At 48.6% G+C, this 18,236-nt stretch overlaps 1 protein-coding gene across 1 annotated transcript in view; it reads right to left on the reverse strand.

Moving 5' to 3' along the window:
• Positions 1-18,236, reverse strand: part of LOC136577709 (uncharacterized) — a 47,254-nt gene that overhangs the window by 13,063 nt on the left and 15,955 nt on the right. The window contains exon 3 of the mRNA XM_066577626.1: positions 9,968-10,041. Within this exon, the coding sequence (XP_066433723.1) occupies positions 9,968-10,041 (74 nt within the window). The remainder of the gene's footprint in view (positions 1-9,967; positions 10,042-18,236) is intronic.

Below are 18,236 nucleotides of genomic sequence, written 5' to 3' on the forward strand. Positions count from 1 at the left end.
ATACTGTCATTCCCCGTCTCCTGTTCCAACCGCAAAGTGTCGGCTTTTATGCTTAGCAGCGAACTTCTCAGCAGGCAAAGCAGCGGGATGGTAATGCTAATGATTTCAGCATCGCCGCTCACCTTCTGGGTAGACTCCTCAAAGTTTCCAAGGACCTGGCAGATATCTGCCATCCAGGCCCACTCCTCAGTAAAGAATTGGGGAGGCTGACTACCACTACGCCGCCCATGTTGGAGTTGGTATTTCACTATTGCTCTACGCTGCTCATACAGCCTGGCCAACATGTGAAGCATAGAATTCCACCGTGTGGGCACGTCACACAGCAGTCGATGCTCTGGCAGCTGACACCGATATTGCAGGGTCTGCAGGGTGGCAGCGTCCATGGTGGACTTGCGGAAATGTGCGCTGACGCGGCGCACCTTGCCGAGCAGGTCAGACAATTGTGGGTAGTTTTTCAGAAACCGCTGAACCACCAAATTGAAGACGTGGGCCAGGCATGGCACGTGTGTGAGGCTGCCGAGCTGCAGAGCTGCCACCAGGTTACGGCCGTTGTCACACATGACCATGCCCAGTTGGAGGTTCAGCGGTGAAACATAGAGGTCAGTCTGCTCTGTCAGACCCTGCAACAGTTCAGTGGCCATGTGCCTCTTGTTACCTAAGCTGATTAGTTTAAGCATGGCCTGCTGACGCTTGCCCACCGCTGTGCTGCCATGCGATACCGACTGCTGGCGACGTGCTGCTCACACTTCTTAATTGAGAGGTAAAGGTTGCAAAGGAGGAGGTGGAGGGTTTGGAGGAGGTGGCATAAAACACTGCAGATACCAGCACCGAGCTAGGACCCGCTATTCTGGGTGTGGGTAGGACATGAGCAGACCCAGGCCCTGACTCGGTCCTAGCCTCAATCAAATTCGCCCAATGCACCGTCAGGGAGATATAGTGGCCCTGCCCGCCAGTACTTGTCCACGTGTCTGTGGTTAAGTGGACCTTCCCAGTAACCTTGTTGGTGAGGGCACGAATAATGTTGCAGGAGACGTGCTGGTGTAGGGTTGGGACGGTACACCAGGAAAAATAGTGGCGACTGGGGACCGAGTAGCGCAGGACCGCCGCTACCATCATGTTTTTGAAAGCCTCCGTTTCCACAAGCCTGTATGGCAGCATCTCCAAGCCAATTAATTTGGCATTGTGCACGTTTAAAGCTTGTGAGTGTGGGTGCGTGGTGGCGTATTTGTGCTTTCGCTCCAACGCTTGTGTTAGTGACAGCTGAACGCTACGCTGAGAGACATTGCTGGATTGGGTGGAGGACAGTGGAGGTGAGGGTGGGGGTGCAGGCCGGGAGGCGCTCGTGCCTGTGTCCTGAGTGGGGGGTTGGATCTGAGTGGCAGGTTGGGGCACAGGGGAAGAGGCACTGGTGTGACCCGGAGGCGGTGAACGGCCTTCATCCCACCTTGTGGGGTGCTTGGCCATCATATACCTGCGCATGCTGGTGGTGGTGAGGCTGGTAGTGGTGGCTCCCCGGCTGATCTTGATGCGACACAGGTTGCACACCACTGTTCGTCTGTCGTCCGTGCTCTCACTGAAAAGCATCCACACCTTTGAACACCTAGCCCTATGCACAGAGGCTTGCCGCAAGGTGGTGCTTTGGGAAACAGTTGGGGGATTCTTCGCTCTGGCCCTGCCTCTACCCCTGGCCACTCCACTGCCTCTTCCAATCTGTCCTGCTGCTGCACTTGCCTCCCCCTCTGAAGACCTGTCCTCAGTTGGCTTAGCAAACCAGGTGGGGTCAGTCACCTCATCATTCAGCTGCTCTTCCTCCAAATCCTTTGTGCGCTCCTCCCTCGGACTTACTGCCCTTACTACTACCTCACTGACAGACAACTGTGTCTCATCATCATCATCATCCCCACCCACTAAAAGCTCTTGAGACAGTTGCCGGAAGTCCCCAGCCTAATCACCCGGACTCCGGGAACTTTCCAAAGGTTGGGCATCGGTCACGACAAACTCCTCAGATGAGAGAGGAAGCAGTTTTTCTCACTCATGGCAGGGACCCGAGAACAGTTCCTGGGAGTCTGCCTGCTCAGAATATGTCATTTTCATGGAGTGAGGAGGCTGGGAGGAAGGAGGAGCAGCAGCCAGAGGATTCAGAGTTGCAGTCCCTAAGCCGGGAGTAGTGGACTGCATAGAAGACTGGGTGGTCGATACATTGCTGGATGCATTTTCTGCCATCCACGACAGGACCTGCTCACACTGATCTGTTTGTAATAATGGTCTACCACGTGGACCAATAATTTGTGATATGAAGCTGGGGAGCCCAGAAACTTGCCTGTCTCCTAATCCCGCAGCAGCCGGCTGTGATTCACCTGGACCTACAACTCGGCCTGTGCCCACACTCTCCCTTGGACATCCGCATCCACGTCCTCGACCCTTACCCCTACTCCTCATCATGGCGAATTAAGAATAGAGCAGGGCCCAAATAAATTACCCCACTGTATAGCACTGACAACTGGGCCTTTATTCACAGCATACAGAGACTTGTAGATAGCGGAGGCTCTATGCTGTGACTTGAAAAAAGTAACCCACTGTCTTGTGCTGATACCTAGGGGTAATTTACTGCTCACAGAGTCTTGTAGATAATAGAGGCTGTGTGGAGTGGGAGAAGACTCTAAAGCCAGTGGATAGTGCTGGTAACTGCAGCTATCTGAACCCCACCAACGGAAATGGTATTGTGAGACGCTCTGCACAGCGGCTGGGCTGAAATACTTTGCAGTGGCCCCGGTAATATTACAGCACTGTTTAGCAGTGAGACCGCTGTCTAATTCACTGCAGACAGAGAACGGTATAAATGAGGTAGTTCGCAGCAGGCTAGGAATCATTTGAGTGCACTTTCCTGGTGAGAGTGGTATTGTATGGCACTGCAGCCAGAAAAATGTATAACTGCAAGGCTGCAAACAGGCCTAGCTGCGTTATACAAAAATGGAAGAACTACTGCTCCCAGCAGGCCCCAAGTAAAATGCACACGATCAGATGTAGCCCAACGAAGGAGCTTTGGGGTTTTTGCACGGAGGATACGGACTGTATCGTGTATATTATTTTCCCTATAGAAGTGGCTGCGCCCCAACACTCTGCGTCTAATTCACTGCAGACAGAGAACGGTAAAAATGAGGTAGTTCGCAGCAGGCTAGGAATTATTGGAGTGCACTTTCACAATGAGAGCGGTATTGTACAGCACTGCAGCCAAAAAAAGAGGATTACTGAAAGGCTTCAAACAGGCCTAGCTGCATTATTCAATAATGGAAGCACTACTACTACTCCCAGCAGGCCCCACGTAAAATGCACACGGTCAGATGTAGCCCTAAGAAGGACCATTGGGGTTTTTGAAGACAGGACCTATGCTAGCACTTTCCCTATATTTGCATCAGCACTTTCCCTATACTCTGTATAATACACTGCAGACTGAGAACGCTATAGCTGTAATGGCCTGCACAGCCCGAGATACAAAAAAAAAAAAAAGTGCTTCTGCTCCCAGCCAGCCACAACAGTAATGCACACGGTCAGATGTAGCCCTAAGAAGGACCATTGGGGTTCTTGAAGACACGACCTACGCTAACACTTTCCTATAGCAGCAGCAGCACTTTCCCTAATCTCTGCCAGCATGTGTCTGAGGCGAGCCGCGTGCGGGACCACTTTATGTACTCGTCGGTCACTTGATCTCGCCAGCCACTCACTGCTGGGGGGTGGGATAGGGCTGGCACATCACAGGAGGAAGTGGTAATGCCTTCCTCGCATGTCTATTGGCTAAAAAATGGCGCTAAACATGCGGGGAAGGAAATGCAATTACCGCGTGGTGTTTGACTCGAGTAACGAGCATCTCGAGTACCCTAATGCTCGAACCAGTGTGCTCGCTCATCTCTAATTATATTGTATAATTCTGTATCATCTGCAAATATTGATATTTTACTGTACAGTCCATCTATCAGGTCGTTGATAAATATATTGAACAGAATGGGGCCTAATACTGAACCCTGTGGCACCCTGCTAGCAACAGTGGCCCAATCAGAGTATGAATCATTTATTACCACCCTCTGCTTTCTATCTCCAAGAAAGTTCTTCACCCAGATACACACGTTTTCACCCAATCCGAGCTATCTCATTTTATATACTGTATATACTCAAGTATAAGCCTAGTTTTTCAGCACATTTTTTTGCGCTGAAAAAGCCCCCCTCAGCTTATACTCAAGTCAGGAAACGCTTAAAAAAACCCCTCCATACTCACCTTCCAGCCGGTGTCTGTGTCTCCAGCGGTGGTGCAGGAGGCTGCTTAAATTCTCTCCGCTGTCATCTCCCACCGTCCTCTTTGCTCGGCTCTGTCATACCCTGCCGTCAGTGCTGTGTACGTAAGAGCTGCGTCAGCCAATCACAACCGGGGTAATCAAGCTGCTTTAGAATTCTCCCCGCTGTCATCTCCCTGCTCGGCTTTCAAATCCCCCGCCGTCAGTGCTGTGTAAGTAAGCGCTGTGATTGGATCGAGCGCCAGCTGTGATTGGCTGGCGCTCAATCCAGTCACATCGCTTACTTACACAGCACTGACAGAGCCAAGCAGAGATGATAGCGGGGGATGACAGTGGGGAGAATTCAAGCAGCTTGTTGCACAGACACAGACGCTGGCTGGAATGTGAGTATGGAGGTTTTTTTTTTTTTTCACCTAGTATGTACTCGAGTGTAGCTCGGCTTATACTCGAGTCAATAAGTTTTTCCATTTTTTTGTGGTAAAACTTATTGTCTTGACTTATACTCGAGTAGGCTAATACTCGAGTATATACGGTATCAACCTATGCGGCATGGTGTCAAAGCTTTAGAGAAGTCCTGATATACGAGATCAATAAACTCTCCCAGGTCCAGCCTAGAGCTTACTTCATCGTAGAAGCTGATCAGATTGGTCTAACACGATCGACCCTTCATGAATCCATGCTGGTAAGGAGTTATCCTGTTGTTCTCCTTGAGGTATTCTTCGATGGCATCTCTCAGAAAGCACCACACTAGGTGGAAAGAAGACCAATCACTGCCTGCGGGTGACACCACTGCCTCTTCTCCTGTGTTACATGCTGACATTGCTGTCCAATTCCCCCCACAGCGTACTGTAATTTTTCTCAGCGCAGCGTCCAGCTCTCGCCCGTCATTTATTCGGGGAGAGCTACCTGTGATTGGCTGAGCAACTCAGCCAATCACATTTAGCTCTTTCAGCAGGCGGGGATTTTAAATCCCCGCCTGCTGATAGATCAGCACCACAGTGCAGGGGACAGCAGGAGAAGACGCGCCTGAGCCCCGGCACCTGAAGCAAGGGAAGTATCTATTTTTTTGTTTTTTAACCCACTTTTACTTGGTTTTCAGGGAAGGGCTTATATTTAAAGCCCTTTCCTGAAATCGATTGCCAGCAGCAGAATCCTCTACCGCAGCTGACATGTGTGACAGCTGCGGTAAAGAATTGAAGAATTCTTCTGCTGCATCTGTCACAGATGTGACAGATGTAGCAGCAGGGAATTCTTTTAACTAGCAAGGATGAAGGAAACATCTGCCACATGCGGCAGATGTGTTCTTCATCCCCGTGAGGGTCATAGGTAAGTGGTGGTCATGGTGGACAGGTAAGTATATTTTTTATATATATTTTTTTTTTACACTTATATTTTTCTTTTTCAAGGAAGAGCTTATATGTAAACCCCTTCCCTGTAAAAGAATGCAGGGGTGTTGGCAGACCATTGTTTTCAATGAAGCCGCTGGCAGCAGCCGCCTGTTAAGCACGGGCATGTGAACACACCATAACGAATGCATTGTCGCAAATACAAGCGTGTTTTTGTGCGTGCGTATGCACGCAGAAAAACACGCTTGTGTGAAGCTATCCCAAGGATATTTTTCGTATGCTTTAAGCCAAAAATAGACAGTGAAAAAGGAGTACAGTCTGGTTATATAGTGCGGATCGACAGGACACACACTTGGGCCTATTATGCAAATGCTTTCAGCCAAAAAGAAAATAAAAAAATGAAAAATGAGAGGAGTTTTGTTAGTTCCTATATAGTTTGTGTACACCAGTAGCATTATACCGTATAGAACCGGTAACAGTATGCAGTATACAGCCGGGATGCTTGTGAATGCTTTGTACCACTGGTCCCAGGCAGCCAAACTGATGAGGCACAAAAGTGGAGTTGTAGTAGTAAAAAGGACTGTTGGGTTCTTTGAAGATGGATCCCTGCCTGAACACTCCTTCTAACCTACACTAACACGCTCCCTCATTCACAGCAGCTCTGTCCCTCAGCTAATCCAGCCTGCGCGTGAGGCGAGCATCAGGTCACCTAAGTCTTTATGATCCTAGGTCACCTGATCCGGCCAACCAGTCACTGCTATAGACGTGCACAGGGTTGGCACGTCATAGCAGGAGGTGCCAAAGCCTTTAATTGCATGTTCACCGGCTAAAAAAGCCACTAAATATGTGGGGAGGAGAGGGTGACATTTTCTCGAACACCGCGTGGTGCTCGCTCCAGTAACGAGTACTTTTGCATATGCTAATGCTCGAACGAGCATCAAGCTTGGACGAGCATGCTAGCTCATTTCTAATAATAACTAGAAAAACACTTTTAATATAACTGAGCTCTAGTATACATCTAAATAAAGCAGTCACCATATAATAGATACCAGTTCTATACAGTGATAGTAATAATAGTGCCGTTACCTCCAGTGATAATGATTACAGTGTGGTTACTTCCAGTAATCACAGGTGACATGTTCCGTCTAATTATAATCTTCAGCTTTTCTTTACTATCTGGGCGCAGACTACCATGAAGACTTTCCAGCCATAACTAATCTCTACAAATTCTCCCCCTTCCTTCTGCTACCCCCAATGCCCCTTCCAGTACTCCCCATTATACAAGTTCCCTCTCTGTGACCCCATTTAAACTGTCCTCGCTGTGCCCCTACTTAGTCTCTTTTCTGTGGCCCCATTTATTTATAGCATGGCCCCATAATCCCCTCCATCTCATCCCACTGCCAAATCAGTAAAACTAAAAGTATCTTCATCATACAACACACTACATGTACAGCATATACTGTACACAGCCTGACTACTACCATAGTCACCATCTTTCAGTAGTGTGTTTAGGGGGAGGAGTCAGGTTGTGTATAGATCAGGGTGTAGCTAGGGAACAGGCAGGGCATCTAGCCTGGGCACTATTTGGTGGGAAGGCAAGGCAGGTGGTGCCAGCTCATACGCAAAAGAAGAAGAAACACTGTCCAAAACATCTGAATGCTACTGCAAGCACTAAGAATCAGGTGTTTAACTTAATTTCAGATGAACTGTGTGCCGGTTTCTGTGTAAGGGGGAAGTGCTGATCCCCTATTTACACAACGCAGAGAAAAGTCCTGAAAAACGTACTAGGGACTGTGAGAAAGCTGGGTTCTGCACAGTAGGCAGAAGGGCTGCTGGTGCCTGCAAGCAAAAATGTGAGAGGGAGTTCTGTGCTGGGGAGAGCACAGTCCAGGAGTGATGGAATCACACTGGAGATAGAGTTTTTTGGTTTTGAAGAAAGCTGGAAAAAAAGGACCACATCGCTGTTTGAAAGGTGCTTATTCTGGTTAGTTCTGTTGTTGGAGAAGGAATAAAGGTTAAAAGCACAGGAAATGCTTTAGAAGTGGATCCAGGTGGATAACATCACTGCCTGAAGACTTACCCCATACAGACAACAGGGCTGGGTCATGCCTAGGTCACTCCTACCTTCCAGAATCTGAAGGGACATTCTCAGGCTCCTGCTATATGGGGTTAAGGGTCTGCATTACAGCTCCTGAGCAGAGCAGCAGCCCAGACAGCAGAAAGCAACAGTAGGCCTTTAAGTGCAGAGGCCTACTCCAGGGCAGTGCATGCTGGGGTGCTGCCAGGAGACTAGCTCAGCAAGCCCTGATGACTAGGTGCAGAAGCGATGCCACCAGACCAGAGAGTCCTAATGAACCTTAGTTAACGCAAGACCTTGCAGAGTAGTTATGAGTCTATGATGTTCTGTTTTTGATGCTATGAAAAATGTTTGTGTAGTCACACAGTTATAAGGTGACCAGATTTTCCCAAGATCAAGGCAGAGCAGAGGGGTGTGGTCAGGGGTGGGGCTTATAACAGCATATAATTTTATCTCCGTTGTAATAAAAAGTACATTGGTGGTTCAAAAAAGATGGAGCAAATTCTGCAGTATTTCTGCATCCAAAAAAAAACTGTCAAAATCCGTACCATTGGTGCAAATTTTGACTGAAAATCAGCCGCGTATCACCAGTTGATTTTATACTATGTGGTGTTCCCCCTAAACTCCTCCAAAGGCTTCCCGCTGTCAGCAATTCCTGGCTAACGGTTTCCAGCATCTTGTGGAGGCCACATCTGACCAGCATCACCTGACCAATTTCCAATTAAAATGTTTTCTGGATGCTGAAATGTTGCAGAATTTGGCGGCAAAATTTCCACTCCAGACATTCCACAGCATTTCTATTACATGTAAACATATTCTAAGTCAGATTGAGGTATGCTGCCATCTGCAGAGTGGCCTCAGTTGTAATAGTGCCCCCCATATCGGCCTCAGTAGTAATAGTAACCCTCACAGTGGCCATGGTAGTAATAGTAACCCCCACAGTGGCCCCAGTAATAATACTATTACTACTTTGGCTGATATAGGGAAAACTATTACTAATTGTGTCCCCTATATAGGCCCCAGTATTTATAGTGACCCCCACAGTAACCCCCCTGATACCAATATACTTACCTCCTCACCTTCTCAGTGCTGTTGCAGGTGGAAGAGTGTGCGCCTGCAACAGCACCTCCTCCCCTCTCCTCCTGTGGAACTAAGGGGAAGAGATCAGGGTAGGAGGGTAAGAAAGTGCTGCCTCAACATCTGTTTGTTGCGCCACTGGGCATATACCATTCACCTCCTATTACACTCTGGGTGTCAGACAGACGCAAATATTATACCTTATTAATTATTCTTAAAGCTTGCCAACAAATTATCTTATATCTGATTGGTGGGGTGGGGTTATACCTGGTCTGGTTGAGCCAGATGTATGAGGGGTGCACTGGGTGAGGCACAATATTGTTGGCACTGTGTGAGGGGTTTGCTGTCACACCGATTGCACTGTGACTGGCACTGTATAGGAAGTTCAATATTGTAGGTACTGTGTGAGGGGTACACAGCAGCTGGCAGTGTGGTTGGGGTGCACTGTGGCTGGCATTATCAGGATTCAAACCTGTGACCTCCTGTACTCCAAGCAACAGCCCTTCATACTGAGCTATTCAGCATGCTGGATAGTTCCTCTGGTTCCTAGCCTGTGTTTCCCTGTCTAACCCCTCACATTTTTTGTATCTTCCCCAATTAGTTCCCTATATAAACCTGGCCCTGCCACTTCCTCATTGTGAGTTTATATTGTTCATTGTACCAAGATGCTTCCCTTCATACCTGCCTCTCTAAAATTAGATCGTCCTCCTGCATTACCAGACCTCATCTACCTCTTGACTACTCTACTGCTTGAACCCTCTGTACTGCCATCTTGTGTACCAGACTTTGGCTACTCCTTAATAATGCTACACTCCTGTAGTGGCTACAACAAGAGACTCCAGTCCCACACCAGAAGTTGTGACAGCTGCAATGTGTGAGGGGTGCACTGTGTCAGGTACCCTCTTAGTTACACTGTTAGTACAAAGTTCACCTGCTGCAGAGTTATGGGTTAGACTGTGACTGACATGAAGTTCTCAGCTGATGTCACCTTCTGCTGTCATTACCAGATACTTATTACATATGTTTGATGGATAACAGAGTATTATGTTCCACAGATGGGTTGTTCTGTATGATTCTCCTGTCTTCCACCTGTCACATTTCCCTCAGATAAGTCTAGTTTTGTATATCTCTCTGCAGCTTTCTACTTATTCTCTATACACGGAGCAGTCATTGTATGGTACCTGTCATCCTCTCGCAGTTCTCCAGAAATGTCTTCAGTTCTTCTCTTTGAGTGCCTTTCAGATCATAATCAGCACTGGAAAATAAATATAAAATTATCATTAACAAATAACAAAAGCCCTCCAGGAATTCACCTGTGTGACGGGGAGGATAAGTTACATGAGGAATGTCTACCTGAGAAAGAGTATTGTAATATTGTATGTCCGGGACCTCAATGTCTCCACCTCTCACCCTCAGGCAGTCACATACACAGGACGGAGAGCAATGGCTGACTCACTTCACAAAGTATCTGTTGTGCAGCAGCGGCTCCCTGTGGCCAGGAGCGTAACCATAAGGGTTAAAGCTGCAACTGGACCCCTAAACTAGGGGTGCCCAAAGGAACCGCTACCCACTGTGGTAGCCTGGCAATGAGCTATGGAGCTGTGGTGCTATGATGCAGGTTCAGGATGGCATAGCAGCACAGACTAATACGGAGACTATAATTTTTTTAATAAAAATGAACTTCATTGAATAGCAATCAAATGAAAATGTCTGCTCTGTAGGAAGTCAGAGAACTTGAATATTGCATAAGTTTAACCAGAAGTCACACTTCCGAAATCTAGCGTTTTTTTGAATGGCAAGCCACTTGAACTCCAACTGAATCATTACGTCTCCATCATCATATTACATACTAATCTTTTCCAGGTCCGTGGCATTACAACATCCTCACGGCTTCAGGCACTGTAGCTGCAAAACATCTCCACATAATATATCCTGAATTATCAATAATTCCGAAGCTCCGCAGCCTATGGGCTCACTGCACCCGTAGGAGAATCGGGCTTGATCAAAGTCAGCTAAACTGTTCTCAGATATTCACCTTATTAAGTATATTGTAACTAAGGGCCCTTTTGGTGAGCTCATTTGAATGAGCGAATGATGTCATCGCTATCTTCTTCACTCAAGCAGCCTGTTTAGACAGACAGATACATCACTGGCTCATTCAAACAAGAATCGCTCATAATTATTCAGTCTTTCCTATCTACTATATAAGCAAATGAGAAGGGTTAAACAATTGCTGTCTTAACCAAACAATAAGTGAATGAGCCAACAATAGTTTTTAAGCCTGCATAAAATGAATGATGACCGAAAAGCCAGCAATTATTATTCATTGTTGGGTCATTTGCTCGCATTTAAACTAAATGATTGCTTATTTGAATGATATTTTTAAAAGATAATAATTCCATCTAAAAGCACCCTCTTACATCTAACCAGGATGCGCTGCACCCATAAACCTGAAATACACATACTACTGCACACCAAACAATAAAGCCAACTACAACAAAGGAAAAACACTGTCCCTAATGAACCTTACCCAGGTAAGGTACCTACCTAAATGCAAGTAACCCGACCTGACAAGGACGAACCTGACCACATACCTTGGCCACTAGTAGAACCTGCATAGGATAGGGGAAGAACACAGAAAACAATATGAAAATCATAGCAAGCGCAGTACTTAGTTTTGAAATGCCACAGGTAAATAGGAAATGCAGAACCAAGCTCTGACTGCTAGAACAGTCAGAGTGAGACTGAAGATTGACAAATACCCACAGGTGAGACCAAGCATGTCTCATCTAATACTACTCCCACCAGTGCCAGAAGATGGAGAAACACGTACAAAACCTGTAGCAGACTATCAGAAAATAAGTGATTCTGCAACCACCACATTTATCTAAGGCAGAGGAGACTCAGACCTGCATCTACTTCTTCAATAGCAAGACGTTTGGGTGTCTACTGGACATCATATATGTATTCTCTCTTCGCTATATGATTATGTTAACCCAGGATACGCCTCAGTCATGGCATAATCAATTGTAAACCCTATAATTACACAAATATATATTTAACCAATCATGAGAGATTTATAGCTTTCCACTGAGTCAGGGTGTGGGCAGACGAGCGTAGGCGTATTTACGTTCGCATGAGCGCAACGTATAATCGCCCGAGCGATCGTTTTTCACCGATCACGACCAGAGCTAGAAAGCGTATTTTCGTTTGTTCCTACTTTGCAAACGGTCTTTTCGGCGATCGAATATGCGTTGGCGCGTATTTCGGTCGCATATGTTCCGTTTTTTTTCGAATTGCCGTTTTTACGCGCCGTAAAATCGCCCATGTGAACGAATACATTCGAAACCATTGCCTCAGATGGTCACGTATATATACGTTTGGTCGCAAAAACGCGCCGTTTATGCGCTCGTCTGCCCGCACCCTCAGAAAAGGGAGAACCTTGACAGGGATGGACGGGGATTCATGTTTTAGTCTGAGACACCCAAAAAATATCTGGTGTCTCCAGCGGAAGTTGTGATCCACATAGAGGGGAGGGCAGGATATATGTGTGATTTCTGTGTGTGATGTAATTGCTTATGTGGAGAGAAATATTTAACAATAATGAAAAAATTATCTCACCTATAGAAGAGCTTTGCGGTACTTGTAGTTTGTCTGCCCAAAGGAAAAACAACCTTAGATCCGTTGAGCCATCCGGTCCTATGGCTTGTTCATTAGCAAAAAAAGGTGTGGGAATCCGGACACATGGATAAAATTTTTCCTTTGCTTTATTTCCATATCAGGCTTGCATAGTCAGGTACATGGTTTCACAGGTACATGGTTTCACAGGTACATGGTTTCACAGGTACATGGTTTCACAGGTACATGGTTTCACAGGTACATGGTTTCACAGGTACATGGTTTCACAGGTACATGGTTTCACAGGTACATGGTTTCACAGGTACATGGTTTCACAGGTACATGGTTTCACAGGTACATGGTTTCACAGGTACATGGTTTCACAGGTACATGGTTTCACAGGTACATGGTTTCACAAGAACGCGTATCGGCATAAAGCCTTGTTCACCTCAATGTACAAAACATAAGACTGCTTATTTATAGGTTAAAAACAATCACTGCTGATACCAAATGTCTGACATGTTAACTCCTTCGTTACTTGCTGGTTATCTGCTGGTTTCCTTCCCTCAGACCTGCAGCTCAAACCATATTCATTCATAGACTTTTACAAATTGTTATTAAACCTTATGGTACTAGTTAAACTGGGACTTTTAGGCATGTCATAATCTTAAAAAGATTCCTTTTATATGATATAATAGTGAGAGAAGTATCTTTCAAACATAATTACCAACGTTATGACAACATCATTGTATGGCTTTAATCATGATTAGAGATGAGCGAACGCGTTCGTCCGAGCTTGATATTCGTGCGAATATTAGGGTGTTCGGGATGTTCGTTATTCGTGACGAACACCATGCGGTGTTCTGGTTACTTTCACTTCCTTCCCTGAGACGTTAGCGCGCTTTTCTGGCCAATTGAAAGACAGGGAAGGCATTACAACTTCCCCCTGCAACGTTTAAGCCCTATACCACCCCCCTGCTGTGAGTGGCTGGCGAGATCAGGTGTTCGCCTAATATAAAAGTCGGCCCCTCCCGCGGTTCGCCTCAGATGCGGTGTGAGTTAGATGAGGGACAGTGCTGTTTATACCGGAGCTGCTGTAGGGAAAGAATTGGTAGTTAGTGTAGGCTTCAAGACCCCCCAAAGGTCCTTATTAGGGCCACTGATAGCTGTGTGTTGGCTGCTGTTAGCAGTGGGATTTTTTTTTTCTCAAAATCGCCTCTGCAGACCGTTGCACCTGGCATTAGGGACAGAAGTGCTGCATAGGCAGGGAGAGTGTTAGGAGTGAGTGTAGCCTTCAAGAACCTCAACGGTCCTTTCTAGGGCCATATTTATCCGTGTGCAGTACTGTCCAGGCTGCTGTTGGCTGTGCTGCATTTTTTTTGGGCTTCTCAAAATCGCCTCTGCAGAGCATTGCACCCTCCATTGATACTGCAGGGAAAGAATTGTATAGGCAGGGCCACAACACCGTTATTATTCATAGAATATACGCAGTGCTGCCTGTTGGTGGGAAAAAACTGAAAACAAATCTATTTGTCCAGCCTCTGTCCGTCCTTACGGGCGGTGGACACGTGTGAGCTGCGTGAAAAACATTGCTAAATCATACGCAGCCAGCTACGCTTTACTGCTGGGTTCGCCATTTGCTTTCCTTAATTGGGAAAAAAAATACCTGCTCTCCAAGAGTTATAATAACTCTGCTACCCTCACGTTCTGTGACACATAAGCAGGGACACAGCGCAGTTATTAAACTTCGCAGGTTCATTGAATATACGCAGTGCTGCCTGTTGGTGGGAAAAAACTGAAAACAAATCTATTTGTCCAGCCTGTATCCGTCCTTACGCCTGTGGAGACGTGTGAGCTGCGTGAAAAACATTGCTAAATCATACGCAGCCAGCTACGCTTTACTGCTGGGTTCGCCATTTGCTTTCCTTAATTGGGAAAAAAAATACCTGCTCTCCAAGAGTTATAATAACTCTGCTACCCTCACGTTCTGTGACACATAAGCAGGGACACAGCACAGTTATTAAACTTCTCAGGTTCATAGAATATACGCAGTGCTGCCTGTTGGTGGGAAAAAACTGAAAACAAATCTATTTGTCCAGCCTCTGTCCGTCCTTACGGGCGGTGGACACGTGTGAGCTGTGTGAAAAACATTGCTAAATCATACGCAGCCAGCTACGCTTTACTGCTGGCTTCGCCATTTGCTTTCCTTAATTGGGAAAAAAAATACCTGCTCTCCAAGAGTTATAATAACTCTGCTACCCTCACGTTCTGTGACACATAAGCAGGGACACAGCACAGTTATTAAACTTCTCAGGTTCATAGAATATACGCAGTGCTGCCTGTTGGTGGGAAAAAACTGAAAACAAATCTATTTGTCCAGCCTCTGTCCGTCCTTACGGGCGGTGGACACGTGTGAGCTGTGTGAAAAACATTGCTAAATCATACGCAGCCAGCTACGCTTTACTGCTGGCTTCGCCATTTGCTTTCCTTAATTGGGAAAAAAAATACCTGCTCTCCAAGAGTTATAATAACTCTGCTACCCTCACGTTCTGTGACACATAAGCAGGGACACAGCACAGTTATTAAACTTAGATAATTCATTCACTAGAGGCAGTGGGGCCTTTCGTTTTCCAAAAAGGGCAAAAATTATATTTGCCCTGCAGTCTTGCGCCAATTTATTTCCTGCCTGGGAAATCTAATCACTGGTAATACAGCATGCTGAGGGGTAGGGGTAAGCCTAGAGGACGTGGACGTGGACGTGGCCGAGGACGCGGAGGGCCAAGTGAGGGTGTGGGCACAGGCCAAGCTCCTGATCCAGGTGTGTCGCAGCTGTCTGCTGCGCGATTAGGAGAGAGGCACGTTTCTGGCGTCCCCACATTCATCGCCCAATTAATGGGTCCACGTGGGAGACGGTTATTAGAAAATGAGCAGTGTGAGCAGGTCCTGTCCTGGATGGCAGAAAGTGCTTCGAGCAACCTATCGTCTACCCGCAGTTCTGCGCCGTCCACTGCTGCCAATCCGAATCCTCTGTCTGCTGCTCCTCCTTCCTCCCAGCCTCCTCACTCCACTACAATGACACCTGCTCAGGAGCGGGAACACTCCCAGGAACTGTTCTCGGGCCCCTGCTTAGATTGGGCAGCAGCGGTTCCTCTCCCACCAGAGGAGTTTATCGTCACTGATGCCCAACCATTCGAAAGTTCCCGGGGTCCGGGGGAAGAGGCTGGGGACTTCCGCCAACTGTCTCAACAACTTTCTGTGGGTGAGGAGGACGATGACGATCAGACACAGTTGTCTTGCAGTGAGGTAGTAGTAAGGGCAGTAAGTCCCAGGGAGCAGCGCACAGAGGATTCGGAGGAAGAGCAGCAGGACGATGAGGTGACTGACCCCACCTGGTGTGCAACGCTTACTCAGGAGGACAGGTCTTCAGAGGGGGAGTCAAGGGCATCAGCAGGGCAGGTTGCAAGAGGCAGTGCAGTGGCCAGGGGTAGAGGCAGGGCCAGACCGAATAATCCACCAAGTGTTTCCCAAAGCGCCCCCTCGCGCCATGCCACCCTGCGGAGGCCGAGGTGCTCTAAGGTCTGGCAGTTTTTCACAGAGACGCCTGACGACCGACGAACAGTGGTGTGCAACCTTTGTCGCGCAAAGCTCAGCCGGGGAGCCAACACCAACAGCCTCACCACCACCACCATGCGCAGACATATGATGGCCAAGCACCCCGCAAGGTGGGACAAAGGCCGTTCACCGCCTCCGGTTTGCACCCCTGCCTCTCCCCCTGTGCCCCAACCTGCCACTGAGATGCAACCCCCCTCTCAGGACACAGGCACTACCGCCTCATGGCCTGCACCCACACCCTCATCTCCGCTGTCCTCGGCCCCATCCAGCAGTGTAGTTCAGCGCACCGTTCAGCCGTCGCTTGCGCAAGTGTTCGAGCGCAAGCGCAAGTACGCCGCCACGCACCCGCACGCTCAAACGTTAACCGTCCGCATCGCAAAATTCATCAGCCTTGAGATGCTGCCGTATAGGGTTGTGGAAACGGAGTCCTTCAAAAGTATCATGGAGGCGGCGGCCCCGCGCTACTCAGTTCCCAGTCGCCACTACTTTTCCCGATGTGCCGTCCCAGCCCTGCACGACCACGTCTCCCGCAACATTGTGCGCGCCCTCACCAACGCGGTTACTGCCACGGTCCACTTAACTACGGACACGTGGACAAGCACAGGCGGGCAGGGCCACTACATCTCCCTGACGGCACATTGGGTGAATTTAGTGGAGGCTGGGACAGAGTCAGAGCCTGGGACCGCTCACGTCCTACCCACCCCCAGAATTGCGGGCCCCAGCTCGGTGGTGGTATCTGCGGAGGTGTATGCTTCCTCCACTAAAGCACCCTCCTCCTCCTCCTCCTCCTCCTCTGTCTCACAATCAAGATGTGTTAGCAGCAGCATGTCGCCAGCAGTCGGTGTCGCGCGGTGTGGCAGCACAGCGGTGGGCAAGCGTCAGCAGGCCGTGCTGAAACTACTCAGCTTAGGCGATAAGAGGCACACGGCCCACGAACTGCTGCAGGGTCTGACACAGCAGACCGACCGCTGGCTTGCGCCGCTGAGCCTCCAACCGGGCATGGTCGTGTGTGACAACGGCCGTAACCTGGTGGCGGCTCTGCAGCTCGGCAGCCTCACGCACGTGCCATGCCTGGCCCACGTCTTTAATTTGGTGGTTCAGCGGTTTCTGAAAAGCTACCCACGCTTGTCAGACCTGCTCGTAAAGGCGCGCCGGCTCTGCGCACATTTCCGCAAGTCCCACACGGACGCTGCCACCCTGCGCACCCTGCAACATCACTTTAAGCTGCCAGTGCACCGACTGCTGTGCGACGTGCCCACACGGTGGAACTCTACGCTCCACATGTTGGCCAGGCTCTATGAACAGCGTAGAGCTATAGTCGAATACCAACTCCAACATGGGCGGCGCAGTGGGAGTCAGCCTCCTCAATTCCTTTCAGAAGAGTGGGCCTGGTTGGCAGACATCTGCCATGTCCTTGGTAATTTTGAGGAGTCTACCCAGGTGGTGAGCGGCGATGCTACAATCATTAGCGTCACCATTCCTCTGCTATGCATCTTGAGAAATTCCCTGCAAACCATAAAGGCAGCTGCTTTGCGCTCGGAAACGGGGGCGGGGGAAGACAGTATGCCGCTGGATAGTCAGGGCACCCTCCTGTCTATTTCTCAGCGCGTACAGGAGGAGGAGGAGGAGCATGAGGAGGATGAGGAGGAGGGGGAAGAGACAGCTTGGCCCGCTGCTGACGGTACACCGGCTGATTGCCTGTCATCCTTTCAGCGTGTATGGCCTGAGGAGGAGGAGGAGGAGGAGGATCCTGAAAGTGATCTTCCTAGTGAAGACAGCCATGTGTTGCGTACAGGTACCCTGGCACACATGGCTGACTTCATGTTAGGATGCCTTTCTCGTGACCCTCGCGTTGCACGCATTCTGGCCACTACGGATTACTGGGTGTACACACTGCTCGATCCACGGTATAAGGAGAACCTGCCCACTCTGATTCCCGAAGAGGAAAGGGGTTCGAGAGTGTTGCTATACCACAGGACCCTTGCGGACAAGCTGATGGTAAAATTCCCAGCCGACAGCGCTAGTGGCAGAAGGCGCAGTTCCGAGGGCCATGTTGCAGGGGATGTGCGTAGATCGAGCAGCATGTACATCCCAGGCAGTGCAACAGTCTTTAAGGGCCTGGCCAGCTTTATGGCTCCCCACCAAGACTGTGTCACCGCTCCCCAGTCACGGCTGAGTCGGCGGGAGCACTGCAAAAGGATGGTGAGGGAGTACGTAGCG

Source organism: Eleutherodactylus coqui, chromosome 8 (genome assembly GCF_035609145.1).
Source record: "Eleutherodactylus coqui strain aEleCoq1 chromosome 8, aEleCoq1.hap1, whole genome shotgun sequence".
NCBI lineage: Eukaryota > Metazoa > Chordata > Amphibia > Anura > Eleutherodactylidae > Eleutherodactylus > Eleutherodactylus coqui.